An 18,827-nucleotide genomic window follows, 5' to 3' on the forward strand; every position below is an offset into this window, starting at 1 on the left:
ATCACTCACAAAGGTCAGTGAAAGTACCTTTAATTATATTTACCTGTTAATAGTTTTGTATTGATACTTATATATATAATAATTACTCATTTAAGACGTTTACTTTGTTATGTTGGTATTTTTATTTAAGTGAACGATCTGAATGTTTATTTTATGTTTAAATTAAAGATAAAGGTAAGAAAAAGTGAAGAGGTGTAATACGCATTGTCTCCATCAGGGGGCGCTGTAGTGGCGAGACCAGAGGCCTGGCAGAGTTAAAAGTGCGACGAAGAAGAAGCAGCGGAAGCGGAAATGAGGCTCTTTTGTTTTGAAAGAGGGAAATTTAAAAAGTCGACGGCGTTAGTCCGAAGTAAACACAAACAAGCGGAATAAAACCATCAAAAAAATACACAAGAAAACAAGAAAATGGCCGCGAACTGACATCGTTCAACCCGGAATCTGAAGTAGGTTCACGGACATTTTTCTAACAAACACTTCGTCGTGTTTAAGTCTGTTGAAGTTAAATTTAACTGATAATTTCCTCGGAAACGTTTGAACTTCAGAGATTCTCCGCCGTGTAATTTTCATATTTGTCACTTTAATGTCACACGTTTTGAATATTCCTATGTATTTCTACCTGTTATTAGTTGTATATTTTCCCTGCGCTAACTTCTCGTTTATCACAGTTTGTTCTCAAATTTATTGCATCGTTAATGTACATGTGGTTGTATTCAGCTCTTTCGTCTCTTCCTCTTTCATTGTAATATTAGCCTCTACAACCCTGACGTTACATTTCAGGAAGCTTCTGTTTGTTAACAAAAAGCATTTAGATCAATAACCTTAATTTTCACTCTGTAAATGAACCTATTATATGTTTCTTTAAATTTAAAAAATCTCTATAATCGATGACAGTCACATACATGTAAGCTACTTTTGACGTGACAATATATGATGTACAGAATTATCTTGTTTATAATGTACAGTTTTATTACAGAATAGGGCTGAACAATTAATGGAAATATTATCGAAATTGCGATATGACCAAGTGCAATATCCAAATCCCAGTAGCTGCAATTTGTTTGTATTCTTTTGATAAAGGTAAACAAATTATATTGTTATATTTTCCAGATGTAAAGGTTTAGATGATTTTGTGAATTTTATTTGGTGCATGCCCTATCAAATAAATTACATCATTTTTATATTTTCTTCTGTGAAAATAAAATGAAATAAATGATCATTTCAACTGAAATCGTAATCGAATATCTGCAAAAATAATTGCAATATGACTTTTTGTTCAGTCCTCCTGGAGAAGTTTGGGCAGCGCTGGACGAACTCCTGTATGTTTATTTTTGAAGTGAGAACACACACACATTAAACTGAGCTCTTCTTCAAATGTTACTGATTTCATTAACTTCAGAATAGAAACAAATTAAACAGTAATTACGACATGTTCAAAAGTTTGGACCTTTCTTCTTGTAAAGTTTGGCCTTGACTCGTCAGGACTCATAACGCGGGTGAGGATGGATCAGCTGGTGATAAAAGTCTCTGACTCTTCAAACCTTGTGCTAACGTTCAACAACCATGAGCTGAACATCATGAACATGAAGCTAACTGATGCTACGAAGCAGGAAGACAAGAGAACAAAGTGCCTCCAGCGCGACATGAAGCGATGGCAGCGAAGGGGAACTCTGGAAGTCAAGACAAGACGCTGTGAAATGATTTCTACACAGCGACTTATTCTGACCCACTTCACCGTGTTTTTGTGGCTGCAGCGTCACAACAAACAGAAATACTCTAGATGTCATGTGCGTCGTTTTCTTCACATTTCCCACAATTCAGCCTGACATATTTGTAAATGTATCTTCTTTGTTTGTCAAACTGAAGCCGGAAGACGTGACGACAAACAACTTCATCTGTTTTTGTGACTCAGTAGGTTTGACCCCTGACCTCAGTGTTGTGTCTCTGCAGGGTCTCGTCACAGAAACATGAAGAAGAAGGTGAGAAGGCTGCAGGTCTCAGACGCCGGCAGCATCGGGGAGGATTGTGAGTCATCCACACGTTTATATAATCACTGTAGTAAACGTTTGAGCGGTCTGAAGCTCCTGTTGTAAAACCAGTGGTTCTCACGGTTCCTCAGGGCAGTACAAAGGTCTGTGTTGTTTTAACGTGTGTGTGTGTGTGTGTGTGTGTGTGTGTGTGTGTGTGTGTGTGTGTGTGTGTGTGTAGGTTGTGTCCTGTGCAGGTTTAGTGATGATGATCCGGCCATGTTTGGGGAAAAGGTCACACTTAAGGAGCACAAACTCTCCGTCCACTACTTCTGTTTGGTAAGTGTGTGTGTGTGTGTGTGTGTGTGTGTGTGTGTGTGTGTGTGTGTGTGTGTGTGTGTGTGTACACACGTACATACACACATTCCTTCAACACATCCATCGGCCTGGATCATTGATGGTTCAGCTGCTGAGAGTCCCGGAGGTTTTGTTCTGTGCTGATTTATCAGATCATCGATCACTCGGCTTCGATCAGTGACTCAGTTTTGGTCGTTCAGTAGCTGATGATGATGAAGATGTTTAGCAGGTGTGTTTATATTCCATGTCGTCCATGAGTATCAGTGCTGGTTTGGAACCAGTCTACACACTCTGTAACTGTCTGAGAGGTTTCATATTAATTTTTACGTTTCATATGTTGTAAATTCATTCATTTATAAATTCATGATGATTAAAGTTCATAAGGTCGTTAAAATGCAATAAATAGGTGTATATTGTTATATAATATATATATAATATATATTAAAAGGGTAACAATGATTAAAAAATGTGTTTAAAAATGCAGCGGTTTATAATAAAAATCTTTGGTTTAAATTAGATTCCCTTCATGTAAGGTTTTGTTTTATTTTGAAGAGCACACATGTGATTGTGTGTGTGTCGTGTGTGTGTCGTGTTACAGCTGACGTCCTGTGGAGTTTACCAGCGGGGGGAGGAGGACGAGGGGGTGTTCGGTTTCCTGGTGGACGACATCAGACAGGAGATCCGCCGGTCGGCTCGACTGGTGAGACGAGATTTTATTTTATTTCATTTTATTTAAAAAGAAACTATGGAACAAAATCTGTGTGTTAATACTGTGTGTTACTGTGTGTGTTACTGTGTGTGTTACTGTGTGTGTAACTGTGTGTGTTACTGTGTGTGTAACTGTGTGTGTAACTGTGTGTGTTACTGTGTGTGTTACTGTGTGTGTAACGGTGTGTGTAACTGTGTCTGTAACTGTGTGTGTAACTGTGTGTGTTACTGTGTGTGTTACTGTGTGTGTAACTGTGTGTGTTACTGTGTGTGTAACTGTGTGTGTAACTGTGTGTGTTACTGTGTGTGTTACTGTGTGTGTAACTGTGTGTAACTGTGTGTGTTACTGTGTGTGTTACTGTGTGTGTTACTGTGTGTAACTGTGTGTGTAACTGTGTGTAACTGTGTGTGTAACTGTGTGTGTTACTGTGTGTGTTACTGTGTGTGTTACTGTGTGTGTAACTGTGTGTAACTGTGTGTGTTACTGTGTGTGTAACGGTGTGTGTTACTGTGTGTAACTGTGTGTGTTACTGTGTGTGTTACTGTGTGTGTAACGGTGTGTGTTACTGTGTGTGTTACTGTGTGTGTTACTGTGTGTGTTACTGTGTGTGTTACTGTGTGTGTAACTGTGTGTGTAACTGTGTGTGTAACTGTGTGTGTAACTGTGTGTGTAACTGTGTGTGTTACTGTGTGTGTAACTGTGTGTAACTGTGTGTGTTACTGTGTGTGTTACTGTGTGTGTTACTGTGTGTAACTGTGTGTGTAACTGTGTGTAACTGTGTGTGTAACTGTGTGTGTTACTGTGTGTGTTACTGTGTGTGTTACTGTGTGTGTAACTGTGTGTAACTGTGTGTGTTACTGTGTGTGTAACGGTGTGTGTGTTACTGTGTGTAACTGTGTGTGTTACTGTGTGTGTTACTGTGTGTGTAACGGTGTGTGTTACTGTGTGTGTTACTGTGTGTGTTACTGTGTGTGTTACTGTGTGTGTAACGGTGTGTGTTACTGTGTGTGTTACTGTGTGTGTTACTGTGTGTGTAACGGTGTGTGTTACTGTGTGTGTTACTGTGTGTGTTACTGTGTGTAACTGTGTGTAACTGTGTGTGTTACTGTGTGTGTTACTGTGTGTGTTACTGTGTGTGTTACTGTGTGTAACTGTGTGTGTAACGGTGTGTGTAACTGTGTGTAACGGTGTGTGTAACGGTGTGTGTTACTGTGTGTGTAACGGTGTGTGTTACTGTGTGTGTAACGGTGTGTTACTGTGTGTAACTGTGTGTGTTACTGTGTGTGTAACGGTGTGTAACTGTGTGTGTAACTGTGTGTGTGTTACTGTGTGTGTTACTGTGTGTTACTGTGTGTAACTGTGTGTGTTACTGTGTGTGTTACTGTGTGTGTTACTGTGTGTAACGGTGTGTGTAACGGTGTGTGTTACTGTGTGTGTAACGGTGTGTTACTGTGTGTAACTGTGTGTGTTACTGTGTGTGTAACGGTGTGTTACTGTGTGTGTTACTGTGTGTGTAACTGTGTGTAACTGTGTGTGTTACTGTGTGTGTAACTGTGTGTGTTACTGTGTGTGTTACTGTGTGTGTAACGGTGTGTTACTGTGTCTGTAACGGTGTGTTACTGTGTGTGTAACGGTGTGTTACTGTGTGTGTAACGGTGTGTTACTGTGTGTGTTACTGTGTGTGTAACGGTGTGTTACTGTGTGTGTTACTGTGTGTGTAACTGTGTGTAACGGTGTGTAACTGTGTGTAACGGTGTGTAACTGTGTGTAACTGTGTGTGTTACTGTGTGTGTAACTGTGTGTGTAACGGTGTGTGTTACTGTGTGTGTAACGGTGTGTTACTGTGTGTAACTGTGTGTGTTACTGTGTGTGTAACGGTGTGTGTAACTGTGTGTGTAACGGTGTGTGTAACGGTGTGTGTAACGGTGTGTGTAACGGTGTGTGTTACTGTGTGTGTAACGGTGTGTTACTGTGTGTGTTACTGTGTGTAACTGTGTGTAACTGTGTGTGTTACTGTGTGTGTAACGGTGTGTTACTGTGTGTGTAACGGTGTGTTACTGTGTGTGTTACTGTGTGTGTAACTGTGTGTAACTGTGTGTAACGGTGTGTAACGGTGTGTAACTGTGTGTGTTACTGTGTGTGTAACTGTGTGTGTAACGGTGTGTGTTACTGTGTGTGTAACGGTGTGTTACTGTGTGTAACTGTGTGTGTTACTGTGTGTGTAACGGTGTGTGTAACTGTGTGTGTAACGGTGTGTGTAACCGTGTGTAACGGTGTGTGTAACGGTGTGTGTTACTGTGTGTGTAACGGTGTGTTACTGTGTGTGTAACTGTGTGTAACTGTGTGTGTAACTGTGTGTAACTGTGTGTGTTACTGTGTGTGTAACTGTGTGTTACTGTGTGTAACTGTGTGTGTAACTGTGTGTTACTGTGTGTAACTGTGTGTGTAACTGTGTGTAACTGTGTGTTACTGTGTGTAACTGTGTGTAACTGTGTGTAACTGTGTGTAACTGTGTGTAACTGTGTGTGTTACTGTGTGTGTTACTGTGTGTGTTACTGTGTGTGTTACTGTGTGTGTAACTGTGTGTAACTGTGTGTAACTGTGTGTGTTACTGTGTGTGTTACTGTGTGTGTTACTGTGTGTGTAACTGTGTGTAACTGTGTGTAACTGTGTGTAACGTGTTTCAGACGTGCTGCAGCTGTAAGAAGAAGGGGGCGTGTGTCGGCTGTAACGTCAGGAGCTGCAGGAAGACGGTTCACTTCCCCTGTGGGAGGAAACAGAGCTTCATCTCTCAGTTCACCGGCCTCTTCCCGTGAGTGTCCACCACACACACACACACACACACACACACACACACACACACACACACACACACACACACACACACACCTTTATTCAGGTGTTAGGTGTTTCTCTTCTGACGTGTCGGCGAGTTTTCACTGATCACTTTTTCACGGTGTCTTCAAATGTTGAAACGCCTTAAAATCTTTTAAGGTTTTGAAAAGTCTTGAAATGTTGTAAATGAATATTAGGCCTTAAAAGTCATTACATAATTTGAGTTCATCGGTTCACAAATATTTGTCCAATTTCATTTATCCATCTTTAAATTCTTTTTTTTTTATCTTTAACTATTTCTGATGTAACAATTCTTTAAACCTGCCACTGAACTAAACACTGTCGTTACCTCGTGCACAACAACTCACTCTAACAACTATATTCCTACATAAAACACTTCTACACCGCTCAACATGAGGTTCAAAAGCTTTAGAGTCACTGTCTGAATCTAAAGGACAGGGAGAGGACAGGGAGAGGACAGGGAGAGGACAGGGAGAGGACAGGAAGAGGACAGGGAGAGGACAGGGAGAGGACAGGAAGAGAACAGGAAGAGAACAGGAAGAGGACAGGAAGAGGACAGGAAGAGGACAGGGAGAGGACAGGAAGAGGACAGGAAGAGGACAGGAAGAGAACAAGAAGAGGACAGGAAGAGGACAGGGAGAGGACAGGAAGAGAACAAGAAGAGGACAGGAAGAGAACAAGAAGAGGACAGGGAGAGGACAGGAAGAGAACAGGAAGAGAACAGGAAGAGGACAGGAAGAGGACAGGAAGAGGACAGGAAGAGAACAAGAAGAGGACAGGAAGAGGACAGGAAGAGAACAGGAAGAGGACAAGAAGAGGACAGGAAGAGAACAAGAAGAGGACAGGGAGAGGACAGGAAGAGGACAGGGAGAGGACAGGAAGAGAACAGGAAGAGAACAAGAAGAGGACAGGAAGAGGACGGGGAGAGGACAGGAAGAGAACAGGAAGAGAACAAGAAGAGGACAGGAAGAGGACGGGGAGAGGACAGGAAGAGAACAAGAAGAGGACAGGGAGAGGACAGGAAGTGGATAGGGAGAGGACAGGAAGTGGATAGGGAGAGGACAGGAAGTGGATAGGGAGAGGACAGGAAGAGGACAGGGAGAGAACAAGAAGAGGACAGGAAGTGGATAGGGAGAGGACAGGAAGTGGATAGGGAGAGGACAGGAAGAGGACAGGGAGAGAACAAGAAGAGGACAGGAAGTGGATAGGTAGAGGACAGGAAGAGAACAAGAAGAGGACAGGAAGTGGATAGGGAGAGGACAGGAAGTGGATAGGGAGGGACTGTGATAGGCCGACGTGTAAAGATGGACTCTCGACTCTTGTTTGTGGTGTAACATGAGGCAGTGGAGCGATGCGTTCAAAGACCCCATTAAAGCAACACGACAAACACAGATATGAAACAGGAAGAACCGTCTCTGTCTGCGTCTCTGTGTCCAGGTCCTACTGTCCAGACCACAGTCCCACTCAGACCCTGTGTGTGGGCTCTGACCTCAGTCTGCCTCAGTCCTGCTCCGTCTGTCTGGACTCCATCGACCCCGTCCTGTCCTACTCTGTCCTCAAGTGTCCGTGCTGCCACGCCAGCTGGTTCCACAGGGACTGTGTGCAGGTAGTGGGAGGGGTTTTTATTTCATGTGCGGCGTCCGTGCAGACACTCTCGCTTTGGTTCTGCAGGTTTTCAGGAGGAGGAGGAACCAAAGCTCTGGTTCCTCTCCAGAGTTTAGCAGCTTAATATGGAGGAGTGTCAGGACGACTGGTGCAGGAAGTGTAATTTATTTATTTATGACAGTTAGTTTATGGCGTCCATGTTTAACCTGAGTGACGTCATACGTACAAGTTCAGTGGTTTACAGCTGATAAAATAACTGTTTTGATGCAGTGGTATCGGATCAGTACGGAAGCTGAGAAAGGCCAAACTCGCAAATATTTATTTATCCTGGTTTTGTAAGATGACAGATTCAGTCATTGTGAACCAGAATGTTTGTGTCTTTACCTGTGTGTCTTTACCTGTGTGTCTTTACCTGTGTGTCTGTGCCGTCAGCGTCAGGCCCACAGCGCCGGCCTCTTCTTCTTCAGGTGCACTCTCTGCAACAACAAGGACAGCTTCCAGGAGGAGATGCTGCGGCTGGGAATCTACATCCCAGAGAGGTAACGTGACGTGACGTGACGTGACGTGGTCATAAACACACACACGGGTAGAAAACGTGCTGGACGCCAAGCAGAACAATTCACTGCATGCTCTGTCTGTGCTTCCCGCAGAGATGCCTCATGGGAGTTGGAGGCAAACGCGTACTCGGAGCTGCTGGAGGTTTACAAGCGCTGTGACGCTCTCGCCTGCCTCTGCAACGACGGACCCATGCACTCAGCAAAGACCGGGTACACACTCCGTCTCAGTCCATTCACACCAACACACCACAACCAGACAGGAAGGGGAGTTTTTATGGCTCCGCCCCTATGACTGTCAGAGCAGCAGCCATTTTTGTTTTCAGGTTGACCGTCCGTCCCATTCTCGTGGACGCGATATCTCAGTAACGCCTTGAAGGAACGTCTTTACATTTGGTACAAACATTCACTAGGACTCAAGGATGAACTGATTAGAGTTTGGTGTCTAAAGGTTAAAGGTCAAAGTCACGGTGACCTCAGAAAACACTTTTTAGCACAGAAATTATGAGAAAATGTCACACAGTTGGTTCATATTTTATCTGACTCTGGATAAAAAGCGATGTGACATGAAACTAGTCTGAGTGGCGCAGGGAAACAACCAGGAGGAGGTGAATCTATTTTATAAATGAAATACCTTCTTCAGACTGACACAAACACAGATCAGTCTAATGTAACCAGAGGCATCGAGCAGAGAGGCTCTTCACGGTGTGTGTCCGTCCGTTGGCTTCAGGTGGTTCGAGGTGATTCGCTGCCGACTCTGTGGATCCAGAGGGACTCACAGGAAATGTTCGGGGCTGAAGCTGGACACCAGCGACTGGGCGTGCAGCGACTGCACTCAGGCCACGGATGGGAAAGGTCTCAGTGATTATTTGTCTTATGATCGATTGTGTTTCTGGCTTCGTGACATCTGTCCTCTGATTTTACGAATGTTTATTTGTTCACTGGGCTGTAAACGCCGGAGCTGGCTGCTGAACCACCTGCTTTTGTCTCCTCAAGCCTCCCTCGTCGCGTCTCCTCAGGGAGGTCAGAGAAGGAGTCGGCTGTCCAAACACCACCTGTCCCCCATCCACTCCTCCATCAGCTGTAAAAGGTACGCAAATCCAACGCACCTGACTCAAAATATTTCCAAAATAAAAGTCCTCCACCTGGATCAAATGCTGCCTTGTTTATTCTTTTCCAGTGAGGTAGCTGCAGGTGAGGCCACCAGGGGGCGCTGCTCCCTAAGACATACTTTTTTCTAATATTTTGATCCTGTTTATTTGTGTGTGAAGACACTGTAGCTTGATCTGGTGAATATAAAATGTGCAGGACGTGTTAACAGGTTACAACACGTAGAGTCACAAGTGTGGTTCTTTAGATTTCCTCTGCAGTTACATGGAACCTCTCTCTCTCTCTCTCTCTCTCTCTCTCTCTCTCTCTCTCTCTCTCTCTCTCTCTCTCTCTCTCTCTCCGTCGAACTGTCAGATCTGGGTCACCTGAGGAGCTGCTGCAGGCTCTGGCCCCTCAGCTTGGTCCCCTCAGTGTCCAGGTGGAGGTGCGTGGGTGCCAGGCTCTGTCTGCAGGTCTGGATCTGGTCAGGAGGCCCGACTTCGACCCCACACACGCTCTGTCCGTCAGGTCAGTGGACGACGAACTCACCTCAGCCTTCTGTGTTTTGGTTTTTCGTCTGTGATTGACACATCGACTTACGCTGTGTCTTGGTCCAGGTTCAGAGACGAGAAGCAGGCTGCATTTCCCAGCAGCGAAACAGCCAGGCAGTACTTCCTGAAGCTGCTGGTGCAGCAGATCCAGGACTCTGTGGTGTTCGAGGGTCCAGATGGATCCAAAAATCTGGCGCTGGATTCCCAAGGTACAAATCACATTTTCCTGGGAACAATATTCTTCTTTTTCTTCTATTGTTTTTTTCTCTATTGATGCCACAACCATGTCGGTCTCTGATTTCTGATTGGCTGTGGTAAATATATTAATGGACTGAAACCAGATGTTAACACAGAGAGAAGGATTTAAACTCTTTATATGTTTTATTTTATACTTTATCTTTAATGTGTTTAAATCTGTGTCAGTGAGAACTTCTCCTTTACCTTATCCAGATGTTGATCAAACAGGTGTGTCCTGGGCTGGTCACAATAAACTTTAAAATGTGCACTTTTAGTTTGAAAAAATACATGTATGAGACACTGACCTGTGGATTTCTAGAGTTACGGTTGTACATTTACAAGACAAGAGGTTATAACTCGTCCTCTGAGCAGCTGCTTCCTCAGGACAGACTGGACGCCGGGTGGGAGCTAGCTGGTTAGCGCGCTAATTTCAGTAGAAAAAGTGATAGAAATACAAGCAAAACAAGAGGGCTGCTTTCAGGACACAGCTCTGGATGAAGGAATGAAGTTTGATGCTGAACTTGGAACATTTATTCGAGACTGCAAAGTAAACGGCTGTTAATGCTAACGTTAGCTATATAGCAATAGCAGAACTTACGACTTGACCCTTTAAGTGTGAATGAGCTGTGTGTGTGTGTGTGTGTGTGTGTGTGTGTGTGTGTGTGTGTGTGTGTGTGTGTGTGTGTTCAGCTCTGCGTGAGGACCTGTACTTCGACGTCGGCTGCCTGCTGGCTCTCTCTCTGGTTCACGGCGGTCCACCTGTCGGCTTCTTCTCCCGCGCTCTCTTCCAGTGCCTCTTCAACTTCCCGCCCAACCGCCCGCTCGCCGCCACACACATGACCCCCGACACGCACTTCACACGCCAAGTCAGCAGGGTGAGCAGGACTGAACACGCTTTTAGCTCTTTCCGCTAGTTAAACACCAGCGTTAATTAAAGGTGTCTTGTCGATGATTGGCTGCTTTCAGATCGCGGAGGCGGAGTCTTTAGACAACCTGAAAGAGGCCACGGCTTCTAGCTGGGAGTACCTGGAGCTGGCCGGCTGCAACCGACCAATCAGGAGCCTGAAGGACAGACAGGCTTTGGTGGAGGATCTGGTCTGTTTCACCATGATCACCAGGATGCAGCTGCCACTGCAGAGGTAGCGACGGGGGGGGGGGGGGGGGGGGGGGGTTCTCGTGAATCCTTTTTTATTTCATAGATAAAAACATTGAATATTTTAAAGACATATTCACTGTGAACTGGAAATGTTCCCGGTTTTCATTTCAAGGTAAGGTTACATTCAGTCTAACAGTGCTAGTCTATACTAGGTTTACAGACAAACTTTAAACTGTTGAATATTGGGTTAGCATGTTAGCTTCTGTTTTTTGCTAGCTTGTTTAGCCTGTAGCTAAAGGTTTAAGGTTTGTGATTCAGGATTCAAATGTGTGTTTGTTCATTACTGAGAGTTGATGATAATAAATGTGAAGACGTGGTCGACTTGATGAATGGGAGCACAGCTGTATGTTAGCCAAACACGGCTAAATACTTGCTAATGTATTTAACTTCACCCTAAATACAATAAACTTGAACTTGTGTTCAGGCAGCAACGGTTAATAAAATGAATCAGATTATAAATTAATAATGTTGATAATTCTTGCGATCAATTTGTCAAAATTTCTTTCTTTTTTTTTCCTCCTTTATTTAAATTGGAAATTTTACGATCGTGTCGTATGAGCTGGATCATCTCTGGAAAACAGTCTTTGTGTTTATTGTCTCTCATGACGTTGCTTCGTCCTACAGGTTTCGGGAAGGCTTGCAGACGTTAGGTGTCTTTGATCAGGTGATTCACATGTTCTTCTCTGGCTGTATGACACACACACACACACACACACACACGCTGCTTGATGAAGGTGTGTTGAGTCTTGCCTGAGGCGCTGTGATCTGATCCAGGTGCAGCTCTTCCCGTCGGCGTTCTGCGGCGTTTTCTGTGAAGCGGACGACCGCCTGACGGCTCAGACGCTCGCTCAGCTCTTCACCGTCCACTTCTCTCAGCAGGAGGACAGACTGAACAGGGAGACGCCCGTCGTCACCTTCTGGAGACACTTCCTGCTGGAGTGTGAAGGTACGGAGGCCGTGACACCAAACTCCCACAAGACGAAGCTTTACACTCAGCTGTGAATCAAGGTTACTGATTTGTATTTGTTTCCTCCTCTGTCCTCTCCTCTCTTCTGTCCTCTCCTCTCTTCTCCTCTCTTCTCCTCTCCTCTCTTCTCATCTCCTCCTCTCCTCTCCTCTCCTCTCCTCTCCTCTCCTCTCTTCTCCTCTCCTCTCTCCTCTCCTCTCCTCCTCTCTTCTCATCTCCTCCTTTCCTCTCCTCTCCTCTCCTCTCCTCTCCTCTCCTCTCCTCTCCTCTCCTCTCCTCTCCTCTCCTCTCCTCTCCTCTCCTCTCCTCTCCTCCTCTCCTCTCCTCTCCTCTCCTCTCCTCTCCTCTCCTCTCCTCTCCTCTCCCCTCCCATCCTCAGTTGGGAGGAGCTCCATCTCCCTGCAGGACCTCCTCCTCTTTGCCACAGGAGCTGAGGTGCTTCCCACAGCCGGCCTCCTCCCTCCTCCCTCCATCTCCTTCCTCCACCCCCTCAGCTCCTCCCCACCAGGAACAGAGGAGGCGGGCGATGAGGGGCTCTTCCCTCAGAGCGAGCCCAGCTCCAAACACCTCCTCCTGCCCGTCACCTCCTCCTACCAGGCCTTCAAGAGCTCCATGGAGCAGGCCGTCAGCCACCACATGCACCTCCTCCCTATGGAGAGTTAGGGGGGGGGTTAATGATCTGCATTTTACATTATATTTAAATTAGAAATCTGTTCAAATCTGCTCAATTAAATCTATTGATCGTTTGATTAAAAGTAAATGATTATAAGACGGAGACTCGGAGGTCAGAGAGACGACTCGTGTTGTTCAACAAACCCAAAGAAAATCTGAGACACCGGAGAAGCTGCAGGTAGATTACATATGTGACAGATGAGTTCAAGCAATTAACCAATCATTGATCAGCTAATCAGGGGACACAGGTGACAGGTCACTGATCCAGTGTCCACGTGGGACAAATGTCCAGAAATCACAGAGAACAGACGATGTTTCGAACTGCAGGACGTTCAGAAACCTCGTGTGTTTCAGTGTCCGTCAGTGACGCGGCGACAGTTGTCTGGTTCACTGCAGACAGGAGCTGCTGACACACGATTCGGCTTCTTTTAATGGGCAAATATTGGCTTAAAATCCCGAGGCTCAGCTTGTAGCTCACGTTATCCTCTGCTTGAGAGCGTGATGGGAGCAGCTGTGTCAGGCTACGTCCACACTCGTTTCAAAACGCATTTTTCCAGCCCTGAAAACAGAGTTTTGGAAACGCTGCTGGATGCGGGGTTTTTTAAAAACACTGAGGTTGTGTTTTATTTTGAAAACTCTTGGGTTGTGTTTTATTTTGAAAACTCTGGGGTTGTGTTGTAGTCTGGACAGAAACTCAGACCTTTGTAAACGATGAGGTCACACCTACGGTCTCTGCTGATTGGCTGTCATCAGCCTGGACTACCAGTGATGAATACAACATGATGATGATTGACAGTGTTACTGACCTTGTTGTCTTTGCAGCTGCTGTTCACTTACATTCTCTGTTTTAATGCTACAGCTGTCTCTGCTGTTCCTCCTTCAGAGGCTTTACTGCAGAGGAGACGATCTACTTCCTGTTTACACCGGCTCGCACATGCTCAGTGCAGGTGATTGCTCAGGTATGTGTGTTAGTCTGGACGGAGATAGTTTTGGTTCGAAAACTTAATTTTAACATGAAAACGTAGTCGTGTGGACGTAGCATCAGTTTAGTCTGAGGGGGGCGGGCCCACAGTGTCAGGCCCCACCCATTTAAAAATCAGTCAGATACTGTTTCTACGCAGAGAAAAGTTTGTTCTCTATCTGACACTGAGCAGGTGATGAGACCAAATACACGTGACACAAACTACATGTGTCTTCTACAGGTTTGATTTATAGTAATATATTAGACTTTTATATACATTTTTCATCACCATGTTAATCCCATTTTAATTTGTCAGATTTGCCAAGTGGGTTTTTGTTTCATGCACCATCAGTTTGTCACTTTGATTTCTCCAAAAAGATGACCACATTAAATATTGTTATTATCACAATAGTTGATTGACTTATTAATGAATCAACTAATGGCGGAGTAGCTCTCTACGCCGTGATGTCATCCACCTGAACCACTCCGCAGCCGCCGTCGCTCACTGATGAATGAACTGAACTCCAGGTGCCTTTAAAAAGTCACATGTTCAGTTCTTTTTCAAACCTTTTCCTGCGTCTCATGGTGAAATGATCATATTTTATAAATTACGAAACATCTTCAAAGTTTTCTTTTCTAAAAATCTGTGAAGCTGATTTTGTGTTTTTGGTGCCGTCATATTTTTATTGTACATAGTTTTGTTTTGAGCTTTTACTGAGGTTTTCTGTTTCTCCTGTTGTTTTCTTTTTTTACTTAATTAAAAGCTGAACAAAGTGTAAAAAGCAGGAACCAAACTTAATAAGAAGTGTCTGTTTGATTCTGACAGATTACTGTTTGTTTTCTGTGACATCTCAACAGTGAATATGTTTCACACAACATAATGTTTTTTCTTTTTCCTTTCCAAATAAATTAATGAATTACAGTAGTGGGAAAACAAAAAGAAAATGAATGATAGTATTTTTTTTAATGGATTATCTCTGTTTTTCACCTGAATTGAACAATTAAGGAACATTTACATCTTCATTAATGGATTACTCTTATTTTATTGATATTGGAATTTATATTAAATATTCAAGTACAATTATGCTTTTTCTAGATTAATAATAAATACAAAATATAACAAACAAAACATTAAAGTGATAAACACATTAATGCATCAATAATTATATATAATACAATGCTTTATTTTGAAATGGGTCATTCTACATAGTCAGTACTTTTTGTACTTGATGTATATTTTTGAGGTTACTTTTACTTTTCACAGTATTTCTACACTGGGGTGTTGGTACTTTTATAAAGTAAAAGAGCAGAGTACTTCAGTTTAATGTGTTTTTATTTTACCTCTTAAAAACCATAAAACTGAAGATAATCCATTAAAATGTCTCAGTATATTATAAAGCTCATTGTTTTATCTATTTAAGTCTTAGAATCCCATTTCTGAAACTAAATGACGTCGTTAATTGTTAAATGAATCAGTTCAGGTTTAAAGAAATGATCAGTATCAGTGTTTATCACAGAGCAGTTATAGTTTGGGTTGATTTCTGTCAGAACCATGTTCATTTAAATGTTTTGTTTTTTTCTATCAGCTGATTTATTTTCCTGAGTTGATGATTTCTGTTCTTTTTCTTTCCATTTCTTGTTATTTATCTATTCTGTGTTTTCTCTACGTTCCTATGAATTTTCTCTTTGTTCTCGTGGATCATAAACACTGAAACAAACCACGTCGTCATCGTTGTTGTTGCTGTTATTGATTTATGGACCAAGCTGACCCCTGTCTGCTCACACTGAATTTAAACAGATCTGAAAACACCAGTCAAAGTTCACTTTATATATTTATATTAAATAACAGACGGAGCCTCGTGTTACGATGAATTGATTCTACTGTGATAACTGACTGATTAAAGGAGCAGATGGACCACATGATATATAATTAACACTGAGGGTGACAGTTCAGTGTGATGAGTATTTTACTGTGTTCAGATCTGCTCTCTGCAGCCGGAGGCAGTCTGTGGTCACTGAAGGCAACACTCAACTCCATTAAAAACACTAAGTTATGAAAAACCAGCTGCAGAAACAGGAAACATGAAGACAAACATCAACACAAAGAGCTTTTCTCAACAGTCAGACGCTGCTCTTGATTTCAGTTTAATTATTTCATAAAGCTAGAAAGTGACTAAGTGTGTTCACTAAGTAAAAGAACTGCACTTAAGTAAACGTTTGATGAACTTGACTATTTTCTCTTCATGTTTCTACTCCACGTTTCAGTGAGTAATATTTTACTTTTTACTGCACCACATTTATCTGACAGATTTAGTTTCTTCTGACTTTACAAATTCATATTTTTACAAACAGAAACTAAAACAGCTGCTGCAACATCCAGCTGAACACTATCAGTCAGTATTTAAGCTCCGCCCCTCAACTGACTCACCTGAGACAAACCAGGAAACAGTTTGTTCTTCGACAGTAAAGAGACACAGACTGAAGAACAGACGATCAGATTCACCTTCAGATCAAACCAACAGCTTCCTCTGAGAGAGTCCAGCTACAACACTGCTGCTTCCACCTGCTGACACTCCACACACTGAAGGTGAGTTTGACAAACACCTGGACTCAGAGTGAAAGTAAACTTCAGTGAATTTAGTAGAGGGAGGAGGGGAGCCATGACTGACTGTACTTCCTGTCTGTTGTGTTTGCAGCTTCTCTCAGAGACTAAATGGCTTCCAGATCAGAGGAGGATCTCTGCTGTCCGGTCTGTCATGAGGTCTTCAGAGATCCTGTTCTTCTGTCCTGCAGCCACAGCTTCTGTAAAGACTGTCTGCAGAGCTGGTGGAGAGAGAAACCAGATCCACAGTGTCCAGTTTGTAAGAGAAGATCTTCCAGGGAAGAACCACCTTGTAACCTGGTGCTGAAGAACCTGTGTGAGGCCTTCTTACAGGAGAGAGAGCAGAGATCTTCAGAGGCTCTCTGCAGTCTGCACTCTGAGAAACTCAAACTCTTCTGTCTGGACCATCAGCAGCCAGTGTGTCTCGTCTGCAGAGACTCAGAAACACACACCGACCACAGATTCAGACCCATCGATGAAGCTGCTCCACAACACAAGAAGAAGCTTCAGGAAACTCTGGAGCCCTTAAAGGAGAAGTTAAAGGGTTTTAAACAAGTTAAAGTGGAGTTTGATCAAACAGCAGAACACATTAAGGTCCAGGCCCGACACACAGAGACGCAGATTAAGGAGCAGTTTAAGAAGCTTCATCAGTTTCTAGAAGAGGAAGAGGAGGCCAGGATGGCTGCACTGAGGGAGGAAGAGGAGCAGAAGAGTCAGGTGATGAAGGAGAAGATGGAGGCTCTGAGCAGAGAGATAGCAGCTCTTTCAGACACAGTCAGAGCCACAGAGGACGAGCTGAGAGCTGAAGACGTCTCATTCCTGCTCAGCTACAAGGCTGCAGTGGACAGAGTCCAGCAGCGCCCCCTGCTGGAGGATCACCAGCTGGGCTCAGGAGCTCTGATAGACCAGGCCAAACACCTGGGCAACCTGACCTTCAACATCTGGAACAAGATGAAGGACATGGTCTCCTACAGTCCTGTGGTTCTGGACCCAAACACTGCTGGTCCAGAACTAATCCTGTCTGAAGATCTGACCAGAGTGAGACGAGGAGAGGAACAGAAGCTTCCTGACAATCCAGAGAGGTTTGATTATTACTGCTCCTGCTCTGTCCTGGGCTCTGAGGGTTTTGACTCAGGGACTCACAGCTGGGACGTCGAGGTTGGAGACAGTACAGACTGGGAACTGGGTGTGTTAGAAGAGTCTGTCCAGAGGAAGGGAGACATAGAGTCTGGATTATGGAGTATATGGTTTGATGAAGGTAAATACTCAGCACTGTCACCACCAGCTTCATCCATTGATCTCTCAGTGAAGAAGAAGCTCCAGAGGATCAGAGTGAATCTGGACTGGAACAGAGGAAAACTGTCGTTCTCTGATCCTGATACTGACACACACATACACACCTTCACACACACTTTCACTCACAAGGTGTTTCCATTCATTGACACCGAGGATAAACTGAAGGTGTTACCACTGAAGGTCTCTGTGACAGTGGGACAGAGCAGTTAGAGATAAAGAGGATGATTATATTTATAATGTTGTTTATTTCTTAAAGGGAAAAGTCAGTGAATTTAACCTCTTAAACTGCACCTGTCCTCCTGCTGTCTCATTATTCCAAAGCTTCCTTTATTTTTATTTTTATTTCCTTTTTCTTCTTCTGTAGTTTCACTATTTGCTTCTTCTTCTTCCAAACCTACAATCACCATCATGGTCGTATCCCTCCTCCACTCAGACTAGTTCCAAGTTACATCCCTGTTTATTCAGTGTCTTAGAAAATATTAAACATTTGTCTGAAACTTTGTCTTAATTGCTGAGTGAAGTCTTGAGTAATGGCTAAAAAGTGTTTTCTGAGGTCACCGTGATCTTTGACCTCTGACCACCAAAGACAAATCAGTTTATCTGTGGGTCCAAGTGAACATTGATGCTAAATCTGAAGGGATCCCTCAAGACTTTACTGAATAACTGCATGTTTGATCAGCTGATCATTGATCAGATTCAACAAATAAAACATTATTTTCAGTTCATTCACAGTTTTTTCTTATTCTTTTTTTCTCTTCAAGGTTTCTGAGCGAGATATACACAGGGGTGAAACTAGAGGAGAAACAATAGTCGGAGAGATAAGTGTAGAAAGTTTTGGAGTGAGATATGAGAGGGAAAGAGAAAAGGAGGTGTCAAAGCTGCTCAATTGTTCAGATGCTTTGCGATTTTTCATTATAAGAACTGTTCCGGCCGTTCAGATGTGAAATGGAGTTATCAATATAGAAAAAAAATCAAGCTCCATTTTTTACTTCGTTTTTTCTTTTCTAAAATAAGGCACTTTAAGATGCATATTTTTTCAAAAGCTCTTACTTATTACAGTCTTATTTTTACTGAAATTGGAAAAGATCATTAGATTTTTATTAGAGAAGTTATTATTATTTGTCTATTTATAAAAGTCTTAAAAAACAGTGTTTGTCCTCAATATTCAGCGACAAAAGTTTTAAAACATAAAGAAATATATATGGAGTTTGGCATATTTGTCAAACCCACAGCACTTCCGGTTTGGGAAAC

At 43.3% G+C, this 18,827-nt stretch overlaps 2 protein-coding genes across 2 annotated transcripts; both read left to right on the top strand.

Annotated features, from left to right (window-relative positions):
• Positions 1-322: 322 nt before the first annotated feature.
• On the top strand, positions 323-14,918 carry g2e3 (G2/M-phase specific E3 ubiquitin protein ligase). The gene is made up of 17 exons (XM_056392587.1): positions 323-443; positions 1,948-2,022; positions 2,206-2,303; positions 2,920-3,021; positions 5,718-5,842; positions 7,324-7,492; positions 7,924-8,030; positions 8,142-8,258; positions 8,776-8,900; positions 9,042-9,135; positions 9,510-9,662; positions 9,752-9,894; positions 10,613-10,797; positions 10,889-11,061; positions 11,703-11,742; positions 11,853-12,024; positions 12,425-14,918. The coding sequence occupies exons 2-17, from the start codon at positions 1,965-1,967 to the stop codon at positions 12,706-12,708; spliced, it is 2,145 nt and encodes a 714-aa protein (XP_056248562.1). The 5' UTR covers positions 323-443; positions 1,948-1,964; the 3' UTR covers positions 12,709-14,918.
• Positions 14,919-16,126: 1,208 nt separating this feature from the next.
• Positions 16,127-18,263, top strand: LOC130179639 (nuclear factor 7, brain-like). The gene is made up of 2 exons (XM_056392588.1): positions 16,127-16,265; positions 16,375-18,263. Exon 2 carries the CDS (start codon positions 16,392-16,394, stop codon positions 17,784-17,786), a length of 1,395 nt encoding a protein of 464 aa, XP_056248563.1. The 5' UTR covers positions 16,127-16,265; positions 16,375-16,391; the 3' UTR covers positions 17,787-18,263.
• Positions 18,264-18,827: the final 564 nt, after the last annotated feature.

This window comes from Seriola aureovittata, chromosome 13 (assembly GCF_021018895.1).
Source record: "Seriola aureovittata isolate HTS-2021-v1 ecotype China chromosome 13, ASM2101889v1, whole genome shotgun sequence".
NCBI classification, from domain to species: domain Eukaryota; kingdom Metazoa; phylum Chordata; class Actinopteri; order Carangiformes; family Carangidae; genus Seriola; species Seriola aureovittata.

Excerpts from the sequence above, each read along its gene's own strand:
- LOC130179639 (XM_056392588.1), top strand. The coding sequence starts at position 16,392 with ATGGCTTCCAGATCAGAGGAGGATCTCTGCTGTCCGGTCTGTCATGAG.
- g2e3 (XM_056392587.1), top strand. The coding sequence starts at position 1,965 with ATGAAGAAGAAGGTGAGAAGGCTGCAGGTCTCAGACGCCGGCAGCATC. Across the intron at positions 8,259-8,775 it reads ATGCACTCAGCAAAGACCGG|GTGGTTCGAGGTGATTCGCT; the intron begins GTACACACTCCG and ends CGTTGGCTTCAG. Across the intron at positions 11,743-11,852 it reads CGTTAGGTGTCTTTGATCAG|GTGCAGCTCTTCCCGTCGGC; the intron begins GTGATTCACATG and ends GATCTGATCCAG.